General features: G+C 43.3%; 1 protein-coding gene across 2 annotated transcripts in view; it reads right to left on the bottom strand.

The window, feature by feature from the left end:
- PHKA1 (phosphorylase kinase regulatory subunit alpha 1) overlaps nt 1–26,830 on the bottom strand; it is a 453,374-nt gene that overhangs the window by 313,913 nt on the left and 112,631 nt on the right. For both annotated transcript variants that reach the window (XM_075835632.1, XM_075835633.1), the window contains exon 9: nt 25,733–25,786. In XM_075835632.1, the coding sequence (XP_075691747.1) occupies nt 25,733–25,786 (54 nt within the window). The remainder of the gene's footprint in view (nt 1–25,732; nt 25,787–26,830) is intronic.

Raw genomic sequence — 26,830 nt, 5'->3', positions numbered from 1 at the left:
TGTCAAAAGACACGTGAGGAAAAGTCTAGACCCAAGATTTGACGGACCGTTTCAAGTCCTTTTCAAGTTTTACTCGTTAGAAGCACCTCAGTGAAGCTCGAAGGAAAGGCAAGCTGGATTCACGCCAGTCATTGTAAAAAGGTTCTTCAGCCAGAAGAATGAAGATCTTTGCGGTTGTTGCGGCGGTTGTTGCGTGTGCTCTTATACAAAAAGGCAGAACTGCTACTCCTGTACACGTAATCAGTACAGAATCACTGGAACAGTTCAGGACAGGGTGGGCGAATGCCACAGTGGATAGAAAGCAGGGTAACTACACCTGTAAGGCCAATGACCCGTGTTATACTACAAATGTGACTACAACCGAAGGGACTTGGGAAAAAAAAAAGGACCACATGGAGGGACTGTGTACCTTCACATAGACAAAACAGCCAACATTAGCATACAAGAAGAGACGGCTGTTGTTTTGTTGTTATGAACCAGATTTACAGTATCTACAGAAATATACAACCAGTAAAAATAGAAACAAAATGATAAATAAGACTTATGAAAGATGCAACAAGGAGAGGCTCAACTCTACGATTGTAATAAAAGAAACTGATGGGATGATATTATGTATGAATAATAGTCAAATAAGAAATAGAATATATTTTGTATTCTTGATAACAATTTTAAGAGATAGTTTTAAACCACATATAATAGTACAAAGTCTGGAAAGAATCCCACACACTTGTAAGAGCGCTGTAACCCAACAGCAGAAAAAGAATGTACACTTCAATATTTCCTTCCCTGAATCCCCCAGCTGTCATAGACAAAGAAGAGAAGGGTATGACCCGCCATTAGAAGGGGTAGGAACGGGATCCGGAGTATTGAATGGTATACAGTTAGAAACAGTTATGAACAAATGAAACTCAGTGGAGATGACACATGTACTGCATTAAGGATAGGTGCCTCATGGTTACCTACTACCTTTGCCATACAGCAAAAAGGGTTAGCTATAGATGAACTATTTCTAGATGTTTTTAAAGAAAGTATGCTAACCGAATATAGAACATTACAGAATGTATCAACTTTTGTAAATTGGACAGTATGTACGCTTAAAACGATGTGGCAACAAGAACAGATGAATAATTTTAAGAATAAATTGTTTAGTAGTCATGTTAGGCAATGGACAGACATTCTGCCCATAGGAAAGAGAAATGATACGTGGTTATTGTTACAGCCTGCGTATACTGAGTGTACACCTAAATGGTGTGCAGGAAGACTAATAGCATTTCATGTGAAAAATCCTACTCTATTATGCAAATTTATTGTTATGCCAATGGTAATGATTGATCCGGTGACATTATTAGGACAATATTGGATGCCAGAAATGAAAGGAACACACATAGATTCTCAAAATAAGACAAGGAATATAGATTTGTGCCAGTTAACAGAGCAAGGATATCTATGTAATGAACAGTCAGGGATATATGAACCCTGTCTAATGCAGCACCAGGATAATGTATGCGCACTCACTATAATCCCAGAAGCTAACCTACAGGTTTATATTGAAGTAGGTCCACAGCATGTATGTTTAATAACTAACGACAAGCAGACCCTTAGCCAGTTTAATCTCATAGGACCATTTTCAGGATGTCTATACAATGTGACGCATTTGACTTGGGGGAACCAAACTATAGTGTTCCTGCCTACTTTAGAAGAAATAATGTCCACTGTATGGGTACCTGAACCTTTGCCCTATGGAAATTTTAGTTTGCCACTGGAAGAGTTAAAACAAGTGTTACAAAAGTCTAAAGACGTAAAGAAATTGATAGCAGCCCATAATGTAACTCTAAGTAAAGTGAAAGTATTGGCTACAATAGCAGCTAAGGAAGTAATAAATTTATCGTCAGCAATAAAAGATGCTAGTGCCCATCACTGGTATGACGTATTTACAGGATTTTCCCCCACTGCCACTAAGATATTGCATGTGCTTTTCCAACCGTTGATTTGCTTAATGATATTATTTGTATTGTTTACATGTTTCAATTGTTATGCATTTTGCAAAATAAGGGAAGCATTCAATCAGAGGCCTATACATTATGATGAAAGAGTGTTGTGAGATTACCCCACCTACATACCTGTGTGAATCAAGTGAAGAAATGGATCGAAGCCTTGCTATCCGGAGATAGAAGTAGCATTGGAATTTAGGTGTTGGTAAAATCACAAAAGGAGGGATTGTTATGGAATAAATATATGTATAATGTATCTGGGACCTCAATGAGTGCAATGCTGAAGAGAAAAACATGTATTACAATATATTCTGAGAAAGGTAATGGAATAGATTTGCAGACATTCTGTAGATAGTAGAAATTGGGGCCCTACAAGGACTTACCAGACACAAAGGAGTCTGTTTATATGATGTTTGAGTTTCGGGCATACAGCCAAGATAGGTAAGGACCAGACACCAGATTAACAACTAGATATAAGAACAATGTACATTGTGACATAAATCACAAGGGAAGAAACCACAAGAATGTAAATGATTAATGTGTGTCTGCACGTATTCATGTGATATTTTTACTATATAAACTCTGTGTCTCTGCAAATAAAGTCAGAAGGATTTTTACTTTGAGAAACGTCTCAGTGTATCTGTTGCTTCTCCGAGCTCGCACCCCCCCCCACCTGATTTGAACCTGCATGGAGATCAAGGCGTAACGTGACTCAAATTGCGATCACACCCTACCTGCACATTCCCATACCCCTGGTCCCCCCACCCTTCTTGTTCCCTGTTTACCCTTGCTGCACTACCCTGCAATTACCCTTGACCTGCACATCCCCAGGTACACAGAAACTCATTCCCCTTGTTTCTCCTTATCCTGATTATTAAACCTTAGTGTATAGGGAAAGTGGGACAGAAATAGTGAGTGTATATTGCATTGTAACGTAACTGTATTCATATGTATGTTTAGGTATGTGGGTGGAGGCATAACATAGGATACCGTGTTTATACTGTACTACGTATAGTGTGAGTATACTCCGTATATATTAACGTGTTATATGTATTGGGGTATACTGATGCTATACAGTGATCAGTTACTGTGTTCTGTGTTTAGTTGGTGTATTTTATACGTAAGTGTGATTATTGTTAGTAATAAATATTACCCTTTATTTACTATACAATTGAATTTATTGTACGGTCTTATTCCGTTGAGTAGAAGCAAAGCAAGTAGACGTTAGTATAAGGAAAAGGTAGGGGAACTAGGCATAACCCTAGTGACCGAGTTTATAAAGAAGGTAGTAATAGTGGGGGACACAAGTAGGTGAAACCCACTATTATACCAGCCCTTTTTCCCATTGAAATCAATGGGCAGATGTTTGGAGGTGTTCTGCTTCCGATTTTTCGGGCGTTTACGTCCGTGTGAACATACCCTAAGGGTGAGAGGAGAGGGTTTTTTTTATTTTGTTCATGGAGATTAGAGAACAAGAAAAACAACTGACCCTGGTATACCCTATCAGGTCACCCTTCCTGGTCGAAGTAACGCCCATACACAAGAGACGACACAGACCTCCAACCTGTACCCTAGACACCCTATTAGTGTCTTGACCAATTCTATATAGTAGATATTAGGTACGGTGGGACCTAGAGAGGCAAGTGCTCAAATAGAAAAAGCAAATATGTGCAAAAACTTCAAACTGTGCAAAACAATGGGTAGGCACAAATTAAGAAAAAAATAAAAAAAATTATACGCAGCAAAAAGATATACTCATACAAAAACATACCACAACCACCAAACAGAGGTTGTGAGTGATGAAAAAGAAATCAGTATGTTTAGGGAGGTGGCTCTGATGGACTTAAAATAGTAGACATAATCAACGGTGTTCCAACGCGTTTACCCTGAAAATTGTCAGGTTAATCAGGGAATAAAACTAGTAGTCAAAAAGTAAAAAAACAAGATCAATACTTGCAAGAAATAATGCAACAGAGTAAGATAAGTCCTACTGGTTCAAAATTATCAGCAATGTACAACAGCAATAAAACCAATGTATCACGTGGGTTTGTGCGCTCACAACCCGGGTTACCACATGTAGTACAGAGAAGGAGAAGATAACCCTATCAATTCACAGGGAAGCTCTCCAGGCTAGTTCAGTCCCGGAATCCCTCATTGCAGACCATAATGATAGTACATGTGGTAGTCAGCCATAAGATAACTGGCTGCACCTTATAAAGGGCAAAGCCTGCATTTAGGCCACTTCCCCTGCCCTCCTCCTTCCTCCCCTGACTCAACCCATCCTCCCACTCCCAATGTCAACACTAATCAAAAAGTCAGAGACTATTACACTTAAGTGCATGCAAGATGGATCTTACTGCCCACGCATGTGCTATAGGGCTCAAACTGTGCATGCGTCTGTGTGTTGTCATGGTAACCACAGACACATTGCACTGTCAGTTCAAATGCCAGAAAAAGACATCATGCTCATGAGAGATATACATCTAAAAGGCAGGGGATTAAATTATAGGAAGAAAGCGGGGCTTGTATTGCCATGTAAAGTGGAGGAGTGTGAAGAGGAGGAGGTGGTTATAAAAAAAAAAAATATTATATTTTTGTTTCTTTTTATCGAACATACTTATAGTGGGCCTAAATGATCGGGAACATTGATATTTACAGGGGATTACCCAAATCCCCTATATCTCACATGGTTTATAGAGCTTCTATCAGTATATGAAAAATGTGGAACGCAGACAGGAAGGGAGAAAAACTAAATGAATATGATGACATGATAAGAAGTATGATTTACCGCTGGATAAAAATGCACTGAAAATGTTTCTAGTGCATATAAGTTTGAATAATCATATTGGTTGGTCAAGGTGTGGCCCAAAAGTGGCCAGGGGACATAATTATTGATCTACAATAAAGACAGTGTCTACATCATTGATATGTTTGTCAAATTGCAGCATTATTTGGAGGAATAATCATTTGTCCCTCTTCTATCCCAATTTATCAATTAAAGGTTATGTTTTACTATGTAATTTTTTTGATCAGCTGATTTTTCTGTGATTTCTTTTTTGACTACATAATCACTGACTATACTTTAGACCTGCCAAAGCCGCTATATGTGTTTGATTCTGTGAACATACAGTGTTCAAAGGGAGCCGACTGCAAGACCTCCGAAGCCAAATTGAGATTCCAAAAAAGGAATCGGAGGATAATCAGAGGGAAACACGTGATCAACCCCCCATTATAAAAGTCCTGATGTCAGCCTTAAAGGACCAGTGTCACGAAAAAAAAATTTTTAGATCAATTTAATTTTATTTTGTGTTTTATTAAACATTTTTTTATTTATTTGTGTGTTTGTGTTTTACTTTTTTTTATTTTTTCACTTTTTCTTCCCTATGGGGGCTGCCATTTGTTTTTCCATCTCTGTATGTGTCGATTAACGACACATACAGACATGGAATACGGCACATACAGTCCCATAGTGAATGCGAACGGGGCCCGTTCCATCCACTATGCTGTACGCCGTCTGTGTGGGAACGGCGCATGCGCCGCTCCCACACAGTCCAAATTGAACTGTGCGACGTCCGGCGCCATTTTCCTGTGGACCGGAAGTCGCGGCCGGACAGTAAGATTACTACTTCCGGTCGCGGCTTCCGGACTTGTGCACTTGGAGCGGAGGTAGCAGACGGAGCGGACGGACCGGCGGCGGCCGGAGCAGGTAAGTTATTTCTATGTATGTTCGTGTTTTAGTGTGTGTTTACTACTGTATGTAAACCTACTACACTGTGTGTTAGCACAAAAAATGGCGACACACAGTGTAGGAGGTTTGACCGTTCAATCCTCTCGTTTCTCCTGGCACTAGCCAGGATAAAGGAGGGGGGATTCTGAGAGCTCACTAGAGCGAGTGAGTTTTCTCAAATTGGTTGCTTTGCCACATGCAATGATGCAATTTTGGGAATTGCTCCATCTAGTGACCAGCGCTGGGAAATATTATAAATTAGAATCTAATTTATAATATTTCCAGACTCGTGAAAAAAATGTAAAAAATTAGAACAATGTTTAATCACCTATACACTAATTGTTTAACTAAAAAAATAAAAAAAATTCTAGCGACACATTCCCTTTAACCCCTTAGTGACCAGCCCATTTTAGGCCCTAAAGACCAAGCTATTTTATTCGTTTTTCTATAGTCGCATTCAAAGAGCTGTAACTTTTTTATTTTTTCGTCTACATAGCTGTATGAAGACTTGTTTTTTGCAGGATTAGTTGTACTTTTTAATAGCACCATTTTTTGGTACATATAATGTTTTTATTAACTTTTATAAACACATTGAAATTCCACCATTGTTCTATGCGTTTTTAAATTGACGCCGTTCACTCCCCGGCGTAAATAACATGTTACCTTTATTGTATGGGTCGGTACAATTACGGCGATACCACATATGTACAGGTTTTTTATGTTTTACGACACTTGCACAATAAAAACACTTTTGAACAAAAATTGTTTTTGAATCGTTGCATTCCAAGAGCCGTAACTTTTTTATTTTTCCATCAATGTAGTGATTTTTTGGGCTTGTTTTTTTGCGGGATGAGACGTAGTTTTGATTAGTACTGTTTTAGGGTGCATGGGACTTGATTCATTTTTATTATGACTTTTTTGGGGGGCGATGGAAAAAAATTGCAATTTCGCCAATGTTTTTTTGCGTTTTTTGTTTTACAGTGTTCACCTTGCGGTTTAAATTACATATTAACTTTATTGAGTCATTACGGTCGCGGCGATACCATATATGTGTACTTTTATTTATTTTTTACCCTTTTACTAAATAAAACCACTTTTTATGGAATACATTTACTTTTTTACTGTAATTTTTATTATTAATTATTAATTTTGGAGCAGGAGCCCGGCTGTCATCAAACAGCAGAGCCCTGGCTCCAGCCTGCACGGGACACCCATGAAGGACTTCGACTGGGCCAACGTGAAAAGGCGTCGGCCTAGCTCAAGGCCCCTTAATGACCAACGTGAAAAGGCGTATTGGTGGTCACTAAGGGGTTAAAGGGAACCGGTCACCAGCATTTCACCTATTGAACTTTACTTATCCCTCACTGGCCGCTGCTATCAAAAGTTCATTGCCGTTATCCCCTCTCCTAAACTCTTCCTCCGACTGTAAATAACGGTCTGCAAACATGTTGCGCCTTATATCGTTATAATCCGGTGTCCCTTTGTGCACACACACCAGAATAGGACATCAATGCATGAGTGCAGGATTTTGTGTGCTGGGGGAAGGCGAGGAGCTGTCAATCAAAAGTAAGGAGGTAGGGTAAACTCAGAAAGACTTGAGGAAAGAAGATAGGACTCTTTTCCAAAAAATTACAAATAGGGAAGAGGGGGGGAGGTAATCCTCCAGCTCACCATAAGTTGAGTCCGAGAACAGACAGCGCCCGGATTCCCGCACGGCCAGCGGCGAACAACAGGGAAAAAGTAGAGCCAAGATCCAGCGTGCCATGAATAAGGACACAAGACGTGTCAGAAACGCGTAGGCACAAATCAACGGGGTTTATTCTAATCCTTCACCCATCTCATCTTTGTACTCTGCTATACTACAGAAATAATTTTATATAGTTCATTTTATTTTTGTTATACCAATAAAATTGGAACAGGAGTTCCTTTTTACTTACACTCAGCGCTGGATCTTGGCTCTACTTTTTCCCCGACTCTTTTCAAACCAAGATTTGACTCTTCAAATGAAGATATGACTTTTGCTCATTAGCATACGGTGTGGGAACACTAAAAATCTGAATACTAAAGCTATAGAGCGGACTAAGAAGACATATATAGGTTATATAGAAATGATATTTCACCCACTACCACCAGGTATTGCTGGTTTAATAGGTGAAATCCTGGTGACAGGTTCCCTTTAAATCTCAACAAGAGAGAGAACAAGATGGAAAGTGCGGACAACTGTCCCTTCAGGGATCTAAGGGGCAAACCTTGATCCAGGCCACTCTGGAGGCCAAAAACACAAGGGGGGGGGGGTGAGCGATTGCGATCCTAACATTAAAGAAAGTAGGCCTTCCAGTTATGATGGTAATTGCGGGCTAAGGAAGGCTTCCTAGCCTTGAGCATAGTGACAACAACAATGAAGTCGGTCTACAAGCCTCCGGATCCCGGGCTCGGGAGATGAAGCAGGGAACCGAACAGCTATCAGGTCCATGTCCAGCTGGCCCCATCTGAGACATCTCATCGAAAATCTCCTGGTGAAAAGGACTAGTCCCAGGGATTCACCCTTTTGCGAGAAATGTTTATAGGGTTAACAGCCCATGAGCCGTGAGGTTCCGAAAGGTTACGCCCCACCCCCGGAGAGAATCAGCCAGTTCAGGGGAAGGAAGGAGCAACTCTGGGGAACGACCAGAGAGGAGATCCACCACCTAAATGGTCGACGTACCTCGAGGGGAGGGATGAGCCGTACATCCAGGGAATTGTTCCACCAGGAGAGCATCTCCTGTTGAAGGGGGTATATGTGGAACTGTGTTAAGGGGATGGTCTCGATCAAGGCCACCGTGGTTCCAAAAATACTCATGTAGAAGCATAGAAAAGTTGAAGCGGCTGTAAGCAGCCTTAGATTTCCGTGCTGAAGAACAGATAAGAGGAGGAAGGAAGAATCTCGCAGACGGAGTTTCGAAAGCCACGCCCAACTGCATAATCCAACTGAACAGATAAAGGGGATCCAGAGTGATCTGGAGCGCCGTCTCGTTATCCTCCCTCGAGGGGGACTTGATCCAAATGTCATCCAGGTATGGGGTGACCGACACCCCCGGGTGCCGAAGGAGCGCCATCACGATCAAAATAACTTTTGTAAAGATTCTCTGGGCCATGGCCAGGCTGAGGTACAAATTGGTAATGATGGGACAGCACTGCAAAGCGCAGGTAGTGCTGGTGAGTCTGACTGAGGAAAGAAACTCCCCCTGTTCCATGGAAGCGATAAGAGATTCCATACGGAAATGACAGATGCTGATATGTGCGTTTAGACGCTTGAGGTTCAGGATGGACCAAACTCAGCCATGCTTTTTTGGTAAGAAAAAAAGGTTGGAGTAGAACCCGGGAAACCTTTGGGTCAGGGGTACCGGAATGCTCACCCTGTGAATTGATTGTTTGAAAAAGGGCGGCCTCCAAGTAGAAGGGTTGAGGAACAGCCTTCAGCGGACTGAAAGACGCTCTGGGGGTAGGTTGGTCAGTTCGGATGCAGATACAATTGAATACTATGGTGGAGCTAGGCTACTGGTCACATTAAGCCAGCATCCTTTAAGACAGGATTCCGCCAACATATGCAAGGTTCCCACCTTGGCATCTCATAGGCCGCAGGACTGAGGAGGCTGAGAGACTCTGCAGCTCCGTTAGTCGTGGGAACGGGGTTAGGGGAGAATAAGTTTATTTGTTTGGGGGCGCAAGGCCTTTCGGGGGACTAAGTGAGACAATACAGGAGGGGGGTGTGACACTATCTACAGGGAGACTGTGTGTGGCACTATTTAAAGGGGGGTGTGACCCGATATTCAGGGGGCACTCCCTAAATGGGGAGAGGGGTGGATTATCTACCACAGCTGGCCCCCTCCACATTTTATGAGTCTCCATTAATATAGATCTACCGTAGATCTATATTAATGGGATCACAAGATAGGGGAGGGCTAGGGGCTGGAAAGAATGTGGGGATAACGAACATAAAAGAGGCTATACTCACCCCTCCCTTTTACACTTAAAGTTAGCAAGAGCAGAAGGCAACAAGTTCTTTCTGTCCCGATGCTTTAAGTTTCAGGTACTATTTGACTATTATGACTATGAAACAGCATAATTAAGTTAAATTGAAGAATGTTAAAATATCAGTGCCTAACCCTTTGGCAACCCTGTAACTAAAAGGTTAATAACACTTGACAGCCCAGCTGTATTTTTACATTGCACACAAACCGTACAAATGTTCATTGTCGGGAGGGCAGGCGTTGTGGGGGTGGGGCATTAGTTACAAAGTTAGTACGGTTCAACCAATGGATGGGAAAAGGGAAGGGAAAAATTTCTACACATTGACATAGGAGTTGATGTTTTTTCGTTCTAGGAAATCATCAGAGCCTTTCTTAAAGCCATCTACTGTAGCTACTGTGACCAGCTCTTGCGGTAGGCTATTCTACAGATTTACAGTTCTCACAGTAAAGAAGGCTTGTCGCTTCTGCAGAATGAAATTTTTTTTCTCCAGAGTGCCTTTTTATTTTTTGAGGTGGTTTTACATGGAACAGGATTTCACCATATTTTTTGTATGTGCCATTCATACATATCTATATATCTCGATCTCTATATATGTATGTTAATCATGTCCCCCCTAAGTCAACTTTTTTCGACGCTAAATAGGTTTATTTCTTTTGATCTTTCCTCATAACTTAGATTCTCCATGCCCCTTATTAATTTTGTTGCTCTTCTTTGTATTTATTTTTCTAACTTCTGGGCATCCTTTCTATGAACTGGAGCCCAGAACTGAACTGCATATTCTAGATGAGGCCGCACTAATGCTTTGTAAAGTGGTAATATTATATCCCCGCCCCGCGAGTCCATGCCTCTTAATACACGACAATATCTTGCTGGCCTTTGAAACCGCTGATTGACATTGAATGCTGTTATTTAGTTTTAAGATCTACAAGTACACCGAGATCCTTCTCTACAAGTGACTCTCCAAGTGTAGCTCCCCTAGGTCATATCATGCATGGAGGTCGTTGGTACCCAGATGAATAACTTTACATTTATCTACATTAAACTTAATTTGCCAAGTGGACGCACAAACACTCAGTTTGTTTAAATCCGCTTGCAATTCACGAACATCTTCCATAGACTGAAAATTACTACATAGCTTGGTGTCATCTGAAAAAATAGAAATAGTGCTGTTAATCCAAACCCCTATATCATTAATAAATAAGTTGAATAATAGTGGTGCCAACACGGAATCCTGGGGTACACCACTTATAACCGGGGACCATTCAGAGTAGGAATCTTTGACCACAACTCTCTGGATACGGTCCTTGAGCCAATTCTCAATCCAATTACAAACTATACTTTCTAAACCTATAGTCCTTAATTTACCCATTAGACAGTTAAGGGGTACTGTGTCAAATGCCTTTGCAAAGTCCACAAACACTATATCCACAACGGCCCCTCTGTCTAGGCTTCTACTCACCTCTTCATAAAAACAAAATCACCTTTGTTTTGACAACTTCGGTCCTTAGTAAAACCGTGCTGGCTGTCATTTATAATACTATTTTCTTGTCACATAATCCTGTATATAGTCCCTCAAACATTTTTTCCCCCACTATTGATGTTAAGCTAACTGGTCTATAATTACCTGGGGAAGAGCTAGAGCCCTTTTTGAAAATAGGCACCACCCTGCGCCAGTCCCTTGGCGCTATACCACTCACTAGAGAATCTCTAAATATTATGAAGAGGGGGAGAGAAATAACTGAACTAAGCTCTTTAACCCCTTAATGACCAGCCTATTTTAAACCTTAATGACCAAGCCATTTTTTAAGTTTTTCCATCGTCGCATTCCAAGAGCTGTAACTTTTTTATTTTTGCGTCGACATAGCTGTATAAGGTCTTGTTTTATGCGGGACAAGTTGTATTTTTTAATAGCACCATTTTGAGGTACATATTATTTATTAATTAACTTTTTTTGGGGGGGGGGGGGGAATAGAAAAAAACCTGAAATTTCGCCACTCTTTTTTGTGTCTTAAATCTACGCCGTTTACCGTGTGATATAAATAACACAATAACTTTATTCAGCGGGTTGTTACGATTGCAACGATACCAAATTTGTATAGTTTTTGTATGTTTTACTACTTTTACACAGTAAAAACGCATTTTTTTTAAAAATTTTTGGTTTTGTGTCTCCATATTTGAAGAGCCATAAGTTTTTTATTTTTCCGCTGATGCAGTTGTATGAGGGCTTTTTTTTTTGCGGGAAGACTTGTAGATTTTATTGGTACCATTTTGGAGTAGATGCGACTTTTTTTTAAGTCAGGTTTCACAGAAAACAGCAATTTTTCCATAGTTTTTTATTACATTTTTTACGGCGTTCACCGTGCGGGTTAAATAATGTAATCGATTTATAGTCGGGGTCGTTACGGACGCGGTGATACCAAATATGCGTAAACTTCTTTACTTTATTTTGTTTTTTTAATAGTAAAGCATTTTGTAAGGGGAAAAGGTAGGTTTTTCATTCTTTTTCCCATTTTTTTTTTCATTAACTTATTAAACTTTTTTTTTTTACTTTTTTACTAGTCCCACTAGGGGACTTTAATATGCGATTCTCTGATCGCTATTATAATACACTGCAATACTTTTGTATTGCAGTGTATTACTGCCTGTCCGTTTAAAACGGACAGGCATCTGCTAGGTCATGTCTGCGGCATGATCTAGCAGGCATTCGCTCCAGGCAGACCTGGGGGCCTTTATTAGGCCCCCGGCTGCCATTGGAGACACAGACACTCAGCGATCTTATCGCCGGGTGTCGGTGGGAGAGAGAGGGAGCTCTCTCCCTCTCTCCAAAACCACTCAGATGCGGTGCATGCTATTGTGCACCGCATCTGAGGGGTTAAACGGGTGAGATCGATACTTATATCGATCTCACACGGCAGAGCAGGGACGCCCCCGGCCCTCAGCTGCCTCTGGCAGCTGAGAGCAGGGAGATTTGACGGCTCCCTGCTCTGTTTACTTTATCCTGATGCAGTGCCATAAAAAGGCTTATGCATCAGAATAAAGCACGTTAGTGGCCGCCGTTAAAAGGCGTATTGGCGGTCACTAACGGGTTAACAACTCTAGGGTGTAACCCATCTGGTCCCGGGGCCTTGTGCAAATTTGTTTTATTTAACTTCGCTTGGACCAGATCTACATTCAACCAATTCAGTATATTAATGTATTAACAGCACTGGCACCGGCTACATCAGCTGCTCTTTCTGCTGTTGTATATACAGAGCTAAAGAACCCATTTAGTAAGGCCTCATGCACACGACCGTATTTTTTCCCACCCGTAAATACTGGCGTAAATACGGGTCCGGTGTCACACGTATTCCACCCGTTTTGCACCAGTATTTACGAACCCGTGCCCGTAAATATGGGTCCGGTGTCACACGTATTCCACCCGTATTTACGAGCACGTTTTTGGCGGCAAAATAGCACTGCACTAATCGGCAGCCCCTTCTCTCTATCAGTGCAGGATAGAGAGAAGGGACAGCCTTTTCTGTAATAAAAGTTAAAGAAATTCATACTTACCGGCCGTTGTCTTGGTGACGCGTCCCTCTCTTCACATCCAGCCCGACATCCCTGGATGACGCGGCAGTCCATGTGACCGCTGCAGCCTGTGATTGACCTGTGATTGGCTGCAGCGGTCACATGGCCTGAAACGTCATCCAGGACTTCGGGCCGGATGTCGAGAGGGACGCGTCACCAAGGCAACGGGCGGGAGACCGGACTGGAGGAAGCAGGAAGTTGTCGTTAAGTATGAACGTCTTTTATTTTTATTTTTTACAGGTTTATACTGATCGGTAGTCACTGTCCAGGGTGCTGAAAGAATTACTGCCGATCAGTTAACTCTTTCAGCTCCCTGGACAGTGACTATTTACTGACGTCGCTTAGCAACGCTGCCGTAATGACGGGTGCACACATGTAGCCACCCGTTATTACGAGAGCTCCATAGACTTCTATGGACTGTCCGTGCCGTTATTACGGCCTGAAATAGGACATGTTCTATCTTTTTCAACGGCACGGGCACCTTCCCCTGAGAAAACGGGAAGGCACCCGTCGCCAATAGAAGTCTATGAGCCCGTTATTACGGGTCGTGATTACGACCCGTAATAACGGGCGTTTTTACGGTCGTGTGCATGAGGCCTAACTCTGCCTTCCCTTGAACCCCTGTCACCAACTCCCCATTACCACTATTTAGGAGTCCTATACGTTCAGACATTGGTTTCTTCGGATTTACTGAATTTTTTGGGTTTAAGTTTAGTCGTTTATACTGGTTACCTATAGGAATACACTTTGCACTATAATTATACAAAGTAGATTGAAAATCTCCCATTTATCATTTGTACCATTATTTGACATTAGTTGTTCCCAGTCTATGTCCTGAATTGCAGCCCTCATGCTGGGGAAACTGGCATTCTTAAAATTAAGGTTTTTAACCCTCCCAGCCTGTTTGTTTTTTACAGTAAATGTAAAATGTAACTATATTGTGATCACTGTTAGCGGTTTTCACAAACAATGACGTTCCCAACAAGCTCTGTATCATTAGAAATGACCAGATCCGATGGGGCGTGGCCTAGCGGTGAATGTGAGAGGACGTGTGTGACCGGAGCTCCTGCTGTATCCATATATCCCGTAAAATTCGGGGAAAACAGCTTCCCCAGGGTCCTACCAGAGTCTAGAGGTGGAGGAGCACGAGTGCCCGTCCATAATGACGCGCTCAAAGAAGCAGAAGTCGCCGCCAGCGAGTCCCGGGTCCCGCGCTCAAGATGGCGCCGAGGAGAAGGAGGGCCGCAATAGAGGCCTCCGGCAGGAAGTAGTGGAGAAGCTGGAGAGGTTCGCCCGCACGCCGAGAGCAGGGGGGGGCGGCTGCACAGCAGCGAAAGTCGGCTGGAGATCAGGCAGCTGGAGGCTCATCTTATGGATCCAGGTCCTCTCCTTTGGCGGGAGACATGAGAAGGGAGGAGGAGGAGGAGATGAGTGGCGCCATGCAGGATCAGCCAGGTGCTGGAGGGAAAAGTGGAGCAAGGAAGGAGGAACCCTCCTTAAAGGACATTTTGGCAGCGGTGAAGCAAAATTCTATGGTCCTTAATACCTTAGCAAGCCAGATGGGTGGATTGAAGGAGGACATTTTGCTGCTCAGGAACGATCTGCAAAAAGTAGCGGAACGCACCACTGCCGTGGAGGGGAGAGTCTCAGACATGGAGGATGCGATTCCTCACATAAAGCAGGATGTACAAGCACACTCGCAGGCAGTGGCGACATTGCTGGCTAAGACAGACGACATGGAAAATCGGCTGAGACGGAATAACGTTCGCCTAGTGGGGGTTCCAGAAAGAGTGGAGGGAGCGAATCCGGATGATTTCTTTGAAAAGTGGCTGATAGACACATTTGGCAGAGAGGAATTGACCCCTTTATTTGCGGTGGAGAGAGCGCACAGGGTGCCGACCAGACCCGGTCCTCCGGGAAGGCCGCCGAGACCGGTGCTGATAAAGATTTGACATTACAAAGACAGAGACAAGATCCTGAGGAAAGCTAGAGAACGTCAAGACATCTCCTTTAATGGGGTGAAAGTGTCCTTCTTCCCGGATTTCTCTATGGAAGTACAAAAGGAAAAGATCACAGTTTATGGATATAAAGAGACGCCTAAGGGCGTTACAAGTGCAATATTCAATGATGTATCCTGCCCGTCTGAGAGTGGTGGCGCTGGGCACAACTTCCTTTTTCGAGACACCGAGAGAAGCGGTTAGATGGTTGGATAGCCATGAAAGTCAGCTGAGACCGGCGGAGGCAGAGGGACGGCGTTGATCCGGAACAGACCGGCTGACAAAAGGAGGCTGGGGATGCGGGACTGAACCAGGTGTCGTAGAAAATTGCAAGATATGGCATTGAGGGTTCCTGGTCATGTTTGGACTTGGAGTTGGAGGGCATGGTTGCGGTGAACGCGGAAGACCGGAAGACGAGGAATGTGTTTATGGACATTGAGGGGTACCGATATGTTGAAGGGATGGTTGTTTATTTGCAAGAAAAAGGCAGCGGGAGGGATGGTCAGTTATGCGGGAAACGTGAATAACGAGTTATGGTATTGTTGAATGTACGGTGGGCGGAGTTGACCTGCCGACGCTTGTTATGGGTAATGGCAGATACGTTCTGTCGCCCCAACCCTTGGAAAGGGGTAGGTTTACGGGGGAGGTTACAGGGGGGGGAGGGGAGGGAGGGAAAGAGGACCCAGCCGGTCGGGTATGTAAAATTACGAGAACAGGATAGGATGTGTTGGGATATGTTGAGGGATGATGGGATCACTTAATTGTTTGTCCTGGAATGTACGGGGCCTGCGGGAAGCCAGAAAACGACAGGCGGTATTTGATTTTATTAGGAAACAGGAGTCGAGGGTGATAGGACTACAGGAGACACATATGACTAGGGATTCAGTCTCCATGATGCATAGGGCCTGGGTAGGCCATAGTTTTCATTCTTACCATACTACATATTCAAGGGGGGTGAGTCTTCTCATACATAGGGCGGTGCCATTTATATGTCACGACTCCTTCCAGGATGGGGAGGGGCGGTATGTGGGGGTACACTGTACGATGTATCATTGGAATTGTGTGTTGGTGGTGTTGTATGTCCCCCCTCCATTTTCTAGCGGATGTATCAAGAAAGTGGTGGAGGAAATGGCTAGATTCCCGGAGGTGCCGTTGCTAGTGATGGGGGATTTTAATGCAGTATTGAATACTAATATGGATAAATTCGGCATGACAGGGGGAGGTTTAACAGCGTTTGGCCATCTTGTTGCTGAAATGGGTTGGCGGGACATATGGAGGGATAAACATCCAAATAGCTTTCAGTATTCTTGTGCGTCTTCCACGTATCAGTCTCTATCCAGGATAGACCTAATCTTGTGCTCACCGGCAGCGGTACCCTTTGTAGCCCAGATAGAGTACTTGCAAAGAGCGTTATCGGATCATTCTCCTTTGTTAATGAAGGTAGAGACGGAGGGGAGGACAGGGCGGGGGCAAGGGTGCTGGAAACTCAATGCCTTTTGGCTGAAGTTGATAGATCATAAACAAATTTTAGACCTCATAAAGGAATACTTTCAATTCAACTCGGGAACGGTACCGCAAGAGATACTGTGGGACGCGATGAAGGCGTGGCTGAGAGGGCTGTTCATCCAGCACATTTCGGCAGTAAAAACACGGTCTAGACAATTAGGGGAAGCGCTGTTGGAAAGGGTAACAGAGACAGAAAGGCTACATATAGCAGATAACACACCAGACACACTGAAGCATTGGGTGGAGGCGCAGCGGTTGTTAAAACAGCATCAGTTGGAGAGGGCAGATAACAAAAGGATGTTTTTAAAACGCCAATATTATGAGGAGGGGGAAACCACTGGACGGCTGCTGGCAAGGATGGCGCAGGCTCAGAGGGAGAATAATTACATACACACTATTAAGGGGGAGGGGGGGGAAGTCGGAGACGGATACAGGACAGGCTCCTATAGACCAGTTTCTCTACTGACGGCGGATATTAAAATCATAGCAAAAGTATTGGCGCTTCGACTAGCTAAGGTAGTGGCTGGGGTGGTACATGGAGATCAGGCCGGCTTTATGCCATCCAAATCGACGGTGGTGAATCTGAGACGGCTGTTCTTGAATTTACAAGTTCTGCCGGATAATCATGGGGGGAGAGCCATTCTGTCCTTAGACGCGGCTAAAGCATTCGATTGCGTGGAATGGAAATACTTGTGGTTAGTTCTGGAGAAAATGGGATTTGGCCCTAATTACATAAAATGGGTAAAGTTGTTATACGTAGCCCCGACAGCAAAGATAAGGGTGAATGGGGTGCTATCGGATCGGTTCGCGCTGGAGCGGGGAACGCGTCAGGGATGTCCATTATCTCCATTGTTGTTCGCGTTGGCGGTGGAACCCTTGGCGTGCGCAGTGAGACAACATGAACATATTCAGGGTTTGAGATATGGGGGGGTGGAGGAACGAATTGCATTATACGCAGACGATATGCTGCTATTCATGGTGGATACCGAGCGCACACTACCGTTAGTGATGGCCCTAATTAAGCGGTTTGGGAAATATTCGGGATTGCTCATTAATTGGTCAAAATCGGCTCTAATGCTCATGGACCCGGGGGTTATCCAGACTGGGGAGGAGGAGGTGGAGATACCGGTGGTCACGGAGTTTAAGTATTTGGGGGTTAGGGTGACGGCGAAAGCACAGGATTATATGTCCCTTAATGTAATGCCACTGTTAACAACGATAAAAGCCAAAGTAGAGGCGTGAAATAAGTTACCGCTATCGGCTCTGGGTAGGACGAATCTGATTAAAATGATTCTTATGTCCCAGGTGCTGTATGTCCTACATAACTCCCCGGTATGGATCCCTAAATATTGGTTCAGGAGGTTGCACAACCTTTTTAGGGACCTAGTATGGAAGAAGGGGGTACCTAGGATTAAACTGGAGAAATTACAACTGCCTAAAGAGGAGGGGGGCCTGGCTGTGCCCAATGCTTGGGTGTATTATTTAGCTGCCCAATGTCAGCATTTCTGGGGGTGGGAGCAGGAAGAGACATGGGGGTCCAGTGCGCGCATCCTATCATATCTGGGGGGGGGGGGGGAGAACCCATTGGTAGGACTGGAAGCGCACAGCTATAAACGGATGGCGAGTACCAGACCCACTCTGCTTCTCATACACAAGGTGTGGTGGCAGTGCAAGCAATTGCTGGGGATAGGAGAGTGCACTAAATATACACCACTCTGGAGGAATGCTTATTTGGGGGAATTGAGTAAATTGGAAGGGATGCAGGGGTGGGAGCAGCAAGGCATAATACGATTGAGTCAGTTGTACGAGGGAGGCATACTCAAATCCTTTCAGCAAATAAGGGAGGAGTTTCAGCTGGACTCCCGCATGTTCTATCAGTACCTGCAGATTCGGCACGCTGTGCAGACACAAGCGGCCAGTGTAGACATGACAATACATGCCGCGGGGGTGTTGGAACATATTGCAAAAGCAGTAACGTCAAAAGGATTAATTTCATTGGTTTATCGCAGGTTATTGGTGGAACATCTGGGGGATCCTATGGCACCAGTGAAAGCTATATGGGAGAGGGATGTGGGTCCTATTACGACAGACCACTGGGAGGCGGTATTGGCAGCAACATGTACTTTGTCCATTAATGTAGCACAACGAAGATCGCAGTTGTTTCTGATACATAGGGTGTATAGGACCCCGTGGGTGCTGAAACAAATGGGATTAAGAGCAGATGCCAAGTGCCCTAGGTGCCCGGAGGAAAAAGCAGACATCCTCCATATGTTCTGGACATGCGGGAGGTTGGGGATTCTGTGGACGGAAATATCGGAACTAGTGGGGAGAGTGTTTGAGGTACAGATTCCATGGGATCCTGTGGTAATGCTGCTAGGGTATGTTGGAGATTTGGAGGGGGATAGGATGTCAGGGTTGGCAATCGCTAAAATACTATATCAAGTTAGGAAAGGAATAGCAAAGCACTGGCTGGATGCGGAGCCACCATCAAAACAAGAAATCATAGGGGCAATTAACTCACAGGTTCTGATGGAATATAGGATATACTCTAAGAGGGGGTCCAAGGTCAAGTTTGAAAAACAATGGGCTAGGTGGATTGATCAATCTGGGTATGCTTCTGTGGAGCTAATGACACTACGGTCACAAGTTCAGGTATAGGGCTACTGACGGTGGGGTACATACGGAGAGCAGGCGTAAGATGGGGAATGGAAAAGGGGAAGAGAAGGAGATAGGATTGGAAAAGTGGTATCGAGAAGACCGGCTGGGGGGATACAAGGGGGAGTTGGGGGGAAGGGAATGTTTGGTTGGATATAAATAATTGGGTCTGTGGAAATTTGCTTATACACTGTATGAGAAAGTACAATGACCTGTAAAAATGTGAAGTTTGTTGAATAAAATTGAACCGATTAAAAAAAAAAAAGAAATGACCAGATCCAACAGGGCGTCACCTCTAGTCAGGTCTTCCACAAACTGGCCCATAAAATTTTCCTGCAACAGGTGGAGGAAATTTCTCCCGTTCGCAGTTGAAGCCGAACCATGACACCAATTTATATCCCGCTAAATAATCTCCCATTATCACTACAGTACCCCCCTGTGCAGCCTGCGCCATCTATTTTTATTTTTTTAATAAACAGATTTTTATTGATCCAGTATACATCTAATCTTTACATACAGCAATGAAACATTGCAAACAAAGCATTGGGATAAGGATCACATTTTTTACAGAAAAAAAAAAAAGAAAAAAACATCCAAACAAACAAACAAACAAACAAAACTCCGGATCCAGACACGACAAATTGACCACATATTCGACTAAGGTAATCATAAGAGTATCTCGGAGTAAGTAGAGTCAGTCCACTGATCCCATAAGGAAGTACGAGCATAGGACCCTTGAATAGAGGCTAAAGCGCGTTCCATAACACAATTATTGTTAACATATAAAATCACTTCACTCATACTAGCCACTTTTGTAGATTTCCAGTATTTTGCAATCAATATTTTTGCAGACAGAAATACATGAAAAAGTACGTTTCTGACACCTGGAGAGAAATCCACCAATCCCACATGCAGTAGAGCTAGAGCAGGGGCGAGCGGAATGTCAACCCCTAAAAGAGATCGTAAGAAATCTTCTACTTGTTGCCAAAAGCTGGACAATACTGTACACTCCCAGAAAATATGGAGGATGGTACCCTTAGAAGTGAGGCACCTCCAGCACCTATCTGATGATGTTGGATATATTCGCGACAAACGACTAGGAGTGTAATACCACCTATACATTATTTTCCTAGACGCTTCCAAATGTGTAGCGCACTTAGAGAGAGAGCAAGCTAGATTGAAAGTGGCTTCCCAATCCTGCGTATTTATAGGGATTCCCAGATCTCTCTCCCAATGCCCCAGACAAGGAAATTCCTCCCGAAGCAAACCCTCACACAATACCTTATAAATTTTTGATATCCCTTTGCATGTTTTATCCAGATTAGTGAATGACAATTCAAAAGGCGTTTTAGGGGAATCAATCAGAGGAGGCAATGTACTCAACAAATGACGTATTCTAAAGAATTTATAGAAGTCCCTACGGGGTATGTTGTACTTCAGACATATATCATTAAATGCCATTAGATGAGTTCGCTCCAGAATGTCAGAAATACACTCAATGCCGGACAACAGCCAATTTTGGATATCAATATCAGGTATCAGAAGCGGAAGAGGTTGAAGAGGAAGATCAGAAAATCTCACCGGGATTATAGGGTGAATAACAGTAAATTTTTCCAGACCTGGAGCCCTGCATCAATCGTTAAAAAAGAAGATTTCAATATTTTAGCACCAGTGGACAATAGCCACATGCGCGCTTCTAAAGAAGATCCATCAAGTAATTCCTTTTCCATAGAAATCCAATGTTTCATAGGAACTTTAGTCTTCCACATTCTGGCTTGATCCAAAATTGCTGCATAATAATAATGAGCCAACTTCGGGAGACCCAAACCCCCTTTAATAATTGGCTGGTATAATACCTCCGCAGCTACTCTAGGACGGGAGTTTTTCCATATATATTTATTAATTATACCTTGGAGTATTTTAAGAGAAGATACCGATAGCAGAATAGGTAAATTTCTAAATAGATATAGTATTTTTGGGAGGATCATCATCTTAACCGCAGAGATTCTCCCTACCCATGATGCCTCATACTTCATGTACTTGGATAAGTCTGCTTCTATCGCAGATACCAATGGTATATAATTATATTTATATAAAAGAGAGGTGGGGTAGGTAAGTTGTATTCCTAAGTATGAGAAAGAGTGCTCAACCCAAACAAACGGAAATTTCTTCCGGAGAGAGTCCAAAAGAAGACGAGAAATATTCATACTCAAAACCATAGACTTGGTAACATTAAGCTTATAATACGAAATTGCACTAAAAGCCTCCAATATCTTAGTGACCTCTAATAGAGATGTCTCAGGGTCAGATATAGCAATGAGCTCCATCTATTTATATAGCTGACCTTCCATCTCCTCAGTTATATTGGGGGGCCTATAGATTACACCAAAATTAATTTTTTCAGTGTTTACACCCCTTTGTAATTCCACCCACAAGTTTTCAACCTCCTCACAATCTTCACCCACTATTGCCTCTTTCACACTCGCCTTCATATCACTTCTCACATACAGACATAAACCACCGGCTTTCCTATTTGCCCTGTCTTTCTGAAACAGTGTAAAACCCTGTAGATTTACAGCCCAGTCATGAGAAGAGTCTAGCCATGTTTCAGCAACACCAACTATATCAATATATTCCTCCAGTACCAAGGCCTCAAGCTCAACCATTTTGCTTGCTAGACTTCTGGCATTTGTGAACAAACACTTTAATTTACATTTCAAATTGCTATGTTTAGTATCAGAAATGTGATTACTTGACATTTGGGCATTTTTATTTTTATTGCGGTTTTGCAACAAAAGGAACTCCCTATCCTGTTGTCTAGTCCTCTCCCCACAGTCTATTTATCCCACCAATATAGTCTACACCCTCTCTAACCCAGCTACACTTATCTACATTGACCTCCCTTCTCAGCCCTAGTTTCCTCACCCCCCAGCACAGTGGACCCACTTCCATTTAGGTGCAAATCTGCAGAATACAGTTTGTACCCAAGTGAAAAGTCAGCCCAGTGCTCTAGGAACCCAAAGCCTTGTCCTCTACACCAATACTTAGAGGTTCTGTCACCAGATAATAAGTGCCCTATCTACTACATAATCTGATCGGCGCTGTAATGTAGAGAACCGTGGTATTATTTTGAAAAACTATCATTTTTGAGCAAGTTATGAGCAATTTTAGATTTATGCTAATTAGTTTCTTAATAGACAACTGGGTATGATTTTACTTTTTACCAACTGGGCTGACCAATCATTTGGGACTTATAATCTGGTGACAGAGCCTCTATTAGCCATGCATTTAACTCCTTGAGCTCCCGCTGTCTTTCCAATGATGCGCATGGCACAGGCAGTATCCTGAGAATACAACCTTGGAGGTCCATCCCTTCAGCTTGTAGCCTAGTTCTTTAAAATTATTCTTAAGGCTCCTACACCTACCATTTATTCGGTCGTTTGTTCCCACATGGACCATGACAGCTGGATCATCACCAGCACCTCCCAGTAATTTATCCACCCGTTCCACCACATGCCGAACCCTGGCACCCGGGAGACAGCGAACTATTTGGTTGAGGCGGTCTTGGCAACAAATTATCCGATCAGTCTTCCTGATTATAGAATCCCATACAACTACTAATTGTCTTGCCTTACCTGCATTACCATCCCGCCAACTACTAGCTGGGCTGTTCTCCTGGCTGTTAGGGAGATCAGTATCCACTAGGGCTGCCATTTCTGAGACCGACACCCTCGCATCATCACCCAACTTGGCAATTTTGCTTGGAATAACAGAAACAGGATTGGCCTTCCTTTTCTTCAACCCCTTTTCTACTGCCCCTAACTACATTAACCCAGCTACTTGCCTGGTCCTGCTGACCCTTGTCTTCACCCTCCAGGTCTACCTCACGAACTGCTTGCTCAGTGAGCAGAATGCTCCGCTCAAGATTGTCTATGGCCTCCAGTGTTGCATTTTGTTCACCCAGATCTCTAATGCTTGCTTCTAGGCGAACAACATGCTCACATCTGCCACAGAGGTATTCACCCTGGAACTCCTGCTTCAGTCGTGCATACATATGGCAAACTGCACTGAAGAAAACCACCAATCTTGCTATCCGTTACCCCACAAAAGTAAAGAAGGGCACTTACAGGGACGTTAACACCTCTTTTCAACTCCAGTTTAATTACTCCACTTGTTCACAAGCACTTAGTCCACCAAGCCCAAGAGAAAGCTCATTTGCTAGTTTTGTGGGAGTGGGGTAGAGTTAAAAATTTGCTATGGGGCCCAGTCTTTCCTAGTTACGTCCCTGGTAGTAGAGAAACCAGTAGACCCACTCAGCACTGCGAAGCAATAACTACTTCCTTAGGAACGAATGGCTGCCTTCATCTTGGTCTGCTCAGGGACTGAGGCTAGGGCACCTGCAGGGGAAGGTGAAAAAGGGCAAGAGCCTGTCCTGCCCAGTTTACCAAGTGTCTAATGTCCCTCCTGAGGCAAGGATGCAGCAGCACTGGTAAAGAGGTCCTATGTATCCAGCAGCGTCCGTCCGAATGCAGAAGAGAGGATAAATAGGCTCCGGCCCCAAACCGCTGCGATTCGCAGGCAGCAGACATGTGAAGAAGACTGGCCATTTGGAGGAGGTTTCTGATTCTCAATGAGCGGAGTGTCCCTCCACTTAGTTACTCACACTGCCGCAAGATGGCGCCACCAGCTCTATATGGCAGAAAATGGTGCCGCTTATAGTAAAAAGTTAAAAATGGCACCGCCTGCTGCATGCCAGCTGGAATGACGAATATTAAGCGTTAATGACCGGCCCAGCCCTAAAAAAGTGCCCAGTCCAGCGTAGTGTCTTCGTTTGGAGCTGAACACAAACGGAGGACCCGGGGGGCTATAACATTCACCCTCCAGGTTTCCATCCTTCTCCATTTCAGCAGAATCCCCCTTCCCCACTCAGTGGTCCACCCTTTAGTAAGGAGAGACACTGGTGGGAGAAATTGTGCAAGGTGCTCCTTAAACTGGTGGGTGACAGAGGAACTGACGCTCTTTTCCCACTTGTTCTCGTAGGCAGGTGGACAATGACAAATTTGAGACATGAGACTGTGCACCTGCCTTGGAGGGGGCAACAGGGGGACTAAACGAAGACTGAATAACTCAGTGTTTTTAGGAAAGGTATATCCTGTAGGAGGGGCCACTTTTTCATCTTCTAGTTTCAAGCCTCCTAGTGGCAATAGCATATACCCTCAGTCTGTGCTCACAATGAACCGAACGAGAAAGTAGATTATGTGTCCTATTGAGCGTTTTGGTGAGATCACATGCACACATAAAAGCAATACACAAATTTTCCCACAGTAATAATTAGTTGAATTGCTGGACACGAACTGCACCCACTGTACAACTTTAACGCTGGCAAGCTTCCCACAACAGTCGGGGGGGGGGGGGTTAATAGTGTAATCAGCTTTAAACTACGTCAAGTAATCAAGATGCCCCAGGTTTTTTTTTTAGAGAACCTAGGAACTTTACTTTTGTAATTTTATTTTAAAGAGGCTCTGTCACCACATTATAAGTGCCCTATCTCCTACATAAGGAGATCGGCGCTATAATGTAGGTGACAGCAGTGCTTTTTATTTAGAAAAACAAATCAAATTCTACCACGTTATTAGCGATTTTAGCTTTATGCTAATTACTTTCTTAATGCCCAACTAGGCGTGTTTTTACTTTAGACCAAGTGGGCGATGTACAGAGGAGTGTATGACGCTGACCAATGAGCGTCATACACTTCTCTTCATTAATTTACTCAGCACATAGGGATCCTGCTAGATCAGTATGTCATGTCTTATACTGACACATCAACGTTACTGAAGTGTTTAGACAGTGAATAGACATTCCTTCCAGCCAGGACGGGATGTCTATTCACAATCCCGACACTTCGGTAACATTTCTGTGGTACTTACAGCAGAGCAAGCGTAATCTCACGAGATCACGCTGTAAATGACAGGTTACATTAAGAAAGTAATTAGCATAAAGCTAAAGTCGCTAATAACATGGTAAACATAGAAAACTTTTCTAAATAAAAAGCACTATTGTCACCTACATTATAGCGCCCATCTCCTTATGTAGGCGATAGGGCACTTATAATGTGGTGACAGAGCCTCTTTAAGTACATTGTTAGGATTTTTGGGTTATTATATAAAAATATTCTGATAAAATAAATAATAAAGAAAATAAGTTTGTTTTTGGCTTTTACAAAAAATGTAATGCTGTATTAATGGAAACATTTTAATCTGCAGATCTTGTTTGAATACCTCTTTTGGTGTACGGTAACCATCACGGAGAAACCGGCAACAACCATGGCGTCCCTAAGGAAACAAAGCAAAAAGATAACCTGAAAATACAGCAAGAGATAGTAATGCAATTGGAGATTGTTTGCAATAGACCCCAGCAATTTGTTTAAGCAAAATAAAGTCCTGTATTTTGTGAATGGATCAATTGCAGAGGTAGTTGCAATGCGATGTAGTATAGACCAAATTATCAGTATGACTTTACAAACTAATTTAACTATGTAAGAAGGCAAGTTTTGTATTTGGAGTTAACACAATTTCAAACTCCGTCATTAAAGGGGTTTTCCCCACTTCCTGAAAACTGATTACCTATCCACCAAATAGGTAATCAGTATATAAATCGGAACGTGTCCGACACCCGGACCCCATACCGATCCGGTACTCCGGTTGCCAGAAGCAGATGGCTCCGGTCAAAGAATAGCAGCCAAGCTGCAATATTGCAGCTCTGCTTCTATTCACATGAATAGGAGCAGAGCTGCAGTTCCGCTTAACGGCCGCTATGCAGTGGTCGGAGCCATCTGCTTCCGGCTCTAACTACTGCATACCGTTCCAAACATCCTGTACACGGAGGCAGCTGGAGTACGGGGTCCGGATGTCGGACACGCACTAATCATAAACTGAGGACCTATCCGGTGGATAGGTGATCAGTTTTCAGAAAGTGGACAACCCCTTTAAACATTAGTGCACGACATAAATGTATTAGCATAAAACCGGAAATGAAGTTTGAGTTTAGATGTCGGAGAAAAAAAGGAGATTTTTTTTTTGGGGTTAGTCACCGTAAAATCCTTTTCTTTTAGGTTTTATTTGGGGACACAGCCGCCATCCTGTTCTGATTTCTATTTTTAGGCGTCTACTAGAGCGATCAGATGGGCTCTTCTTGCCCTCAGTTCTGACCGGTCAATTTTTTTTGCAGTTTCTTCTCAGGTTTATTGCTTTTTTAATCTGGTTTCTACAAGTTGCTCCTACTCCTTGTGTATAATATGGTTAGCTCAGTCTGCATGAGTGGGTATAGGTTGTATAGGAGAAGCGAACACTTTTCGCTTAGTATACCTATGAAGACAT

The sequence above is a fragment of the Rhinoderma darwinii genome, chromosome 8 (assembly GCF_050947455.1).
Source record: "Rhinoderma darwinii isolate aRhiDar2 chromosome 8, aRhiDar2.hap1, whole genome shotgun sequence".
NCBI classification, from domain to species: domain Eukaryota; kingdom Metazoa; phylum Chordata; class Amphibia; order Anura; family Rhinodermatidae; genus Rhinoderma; species Rhinoderma darwinii.
The sequence above is the reverse complement of the archived record's forward strand: the minus strand, read 5'-3'. Positions and strand labels throughout refer to the sequence as shown.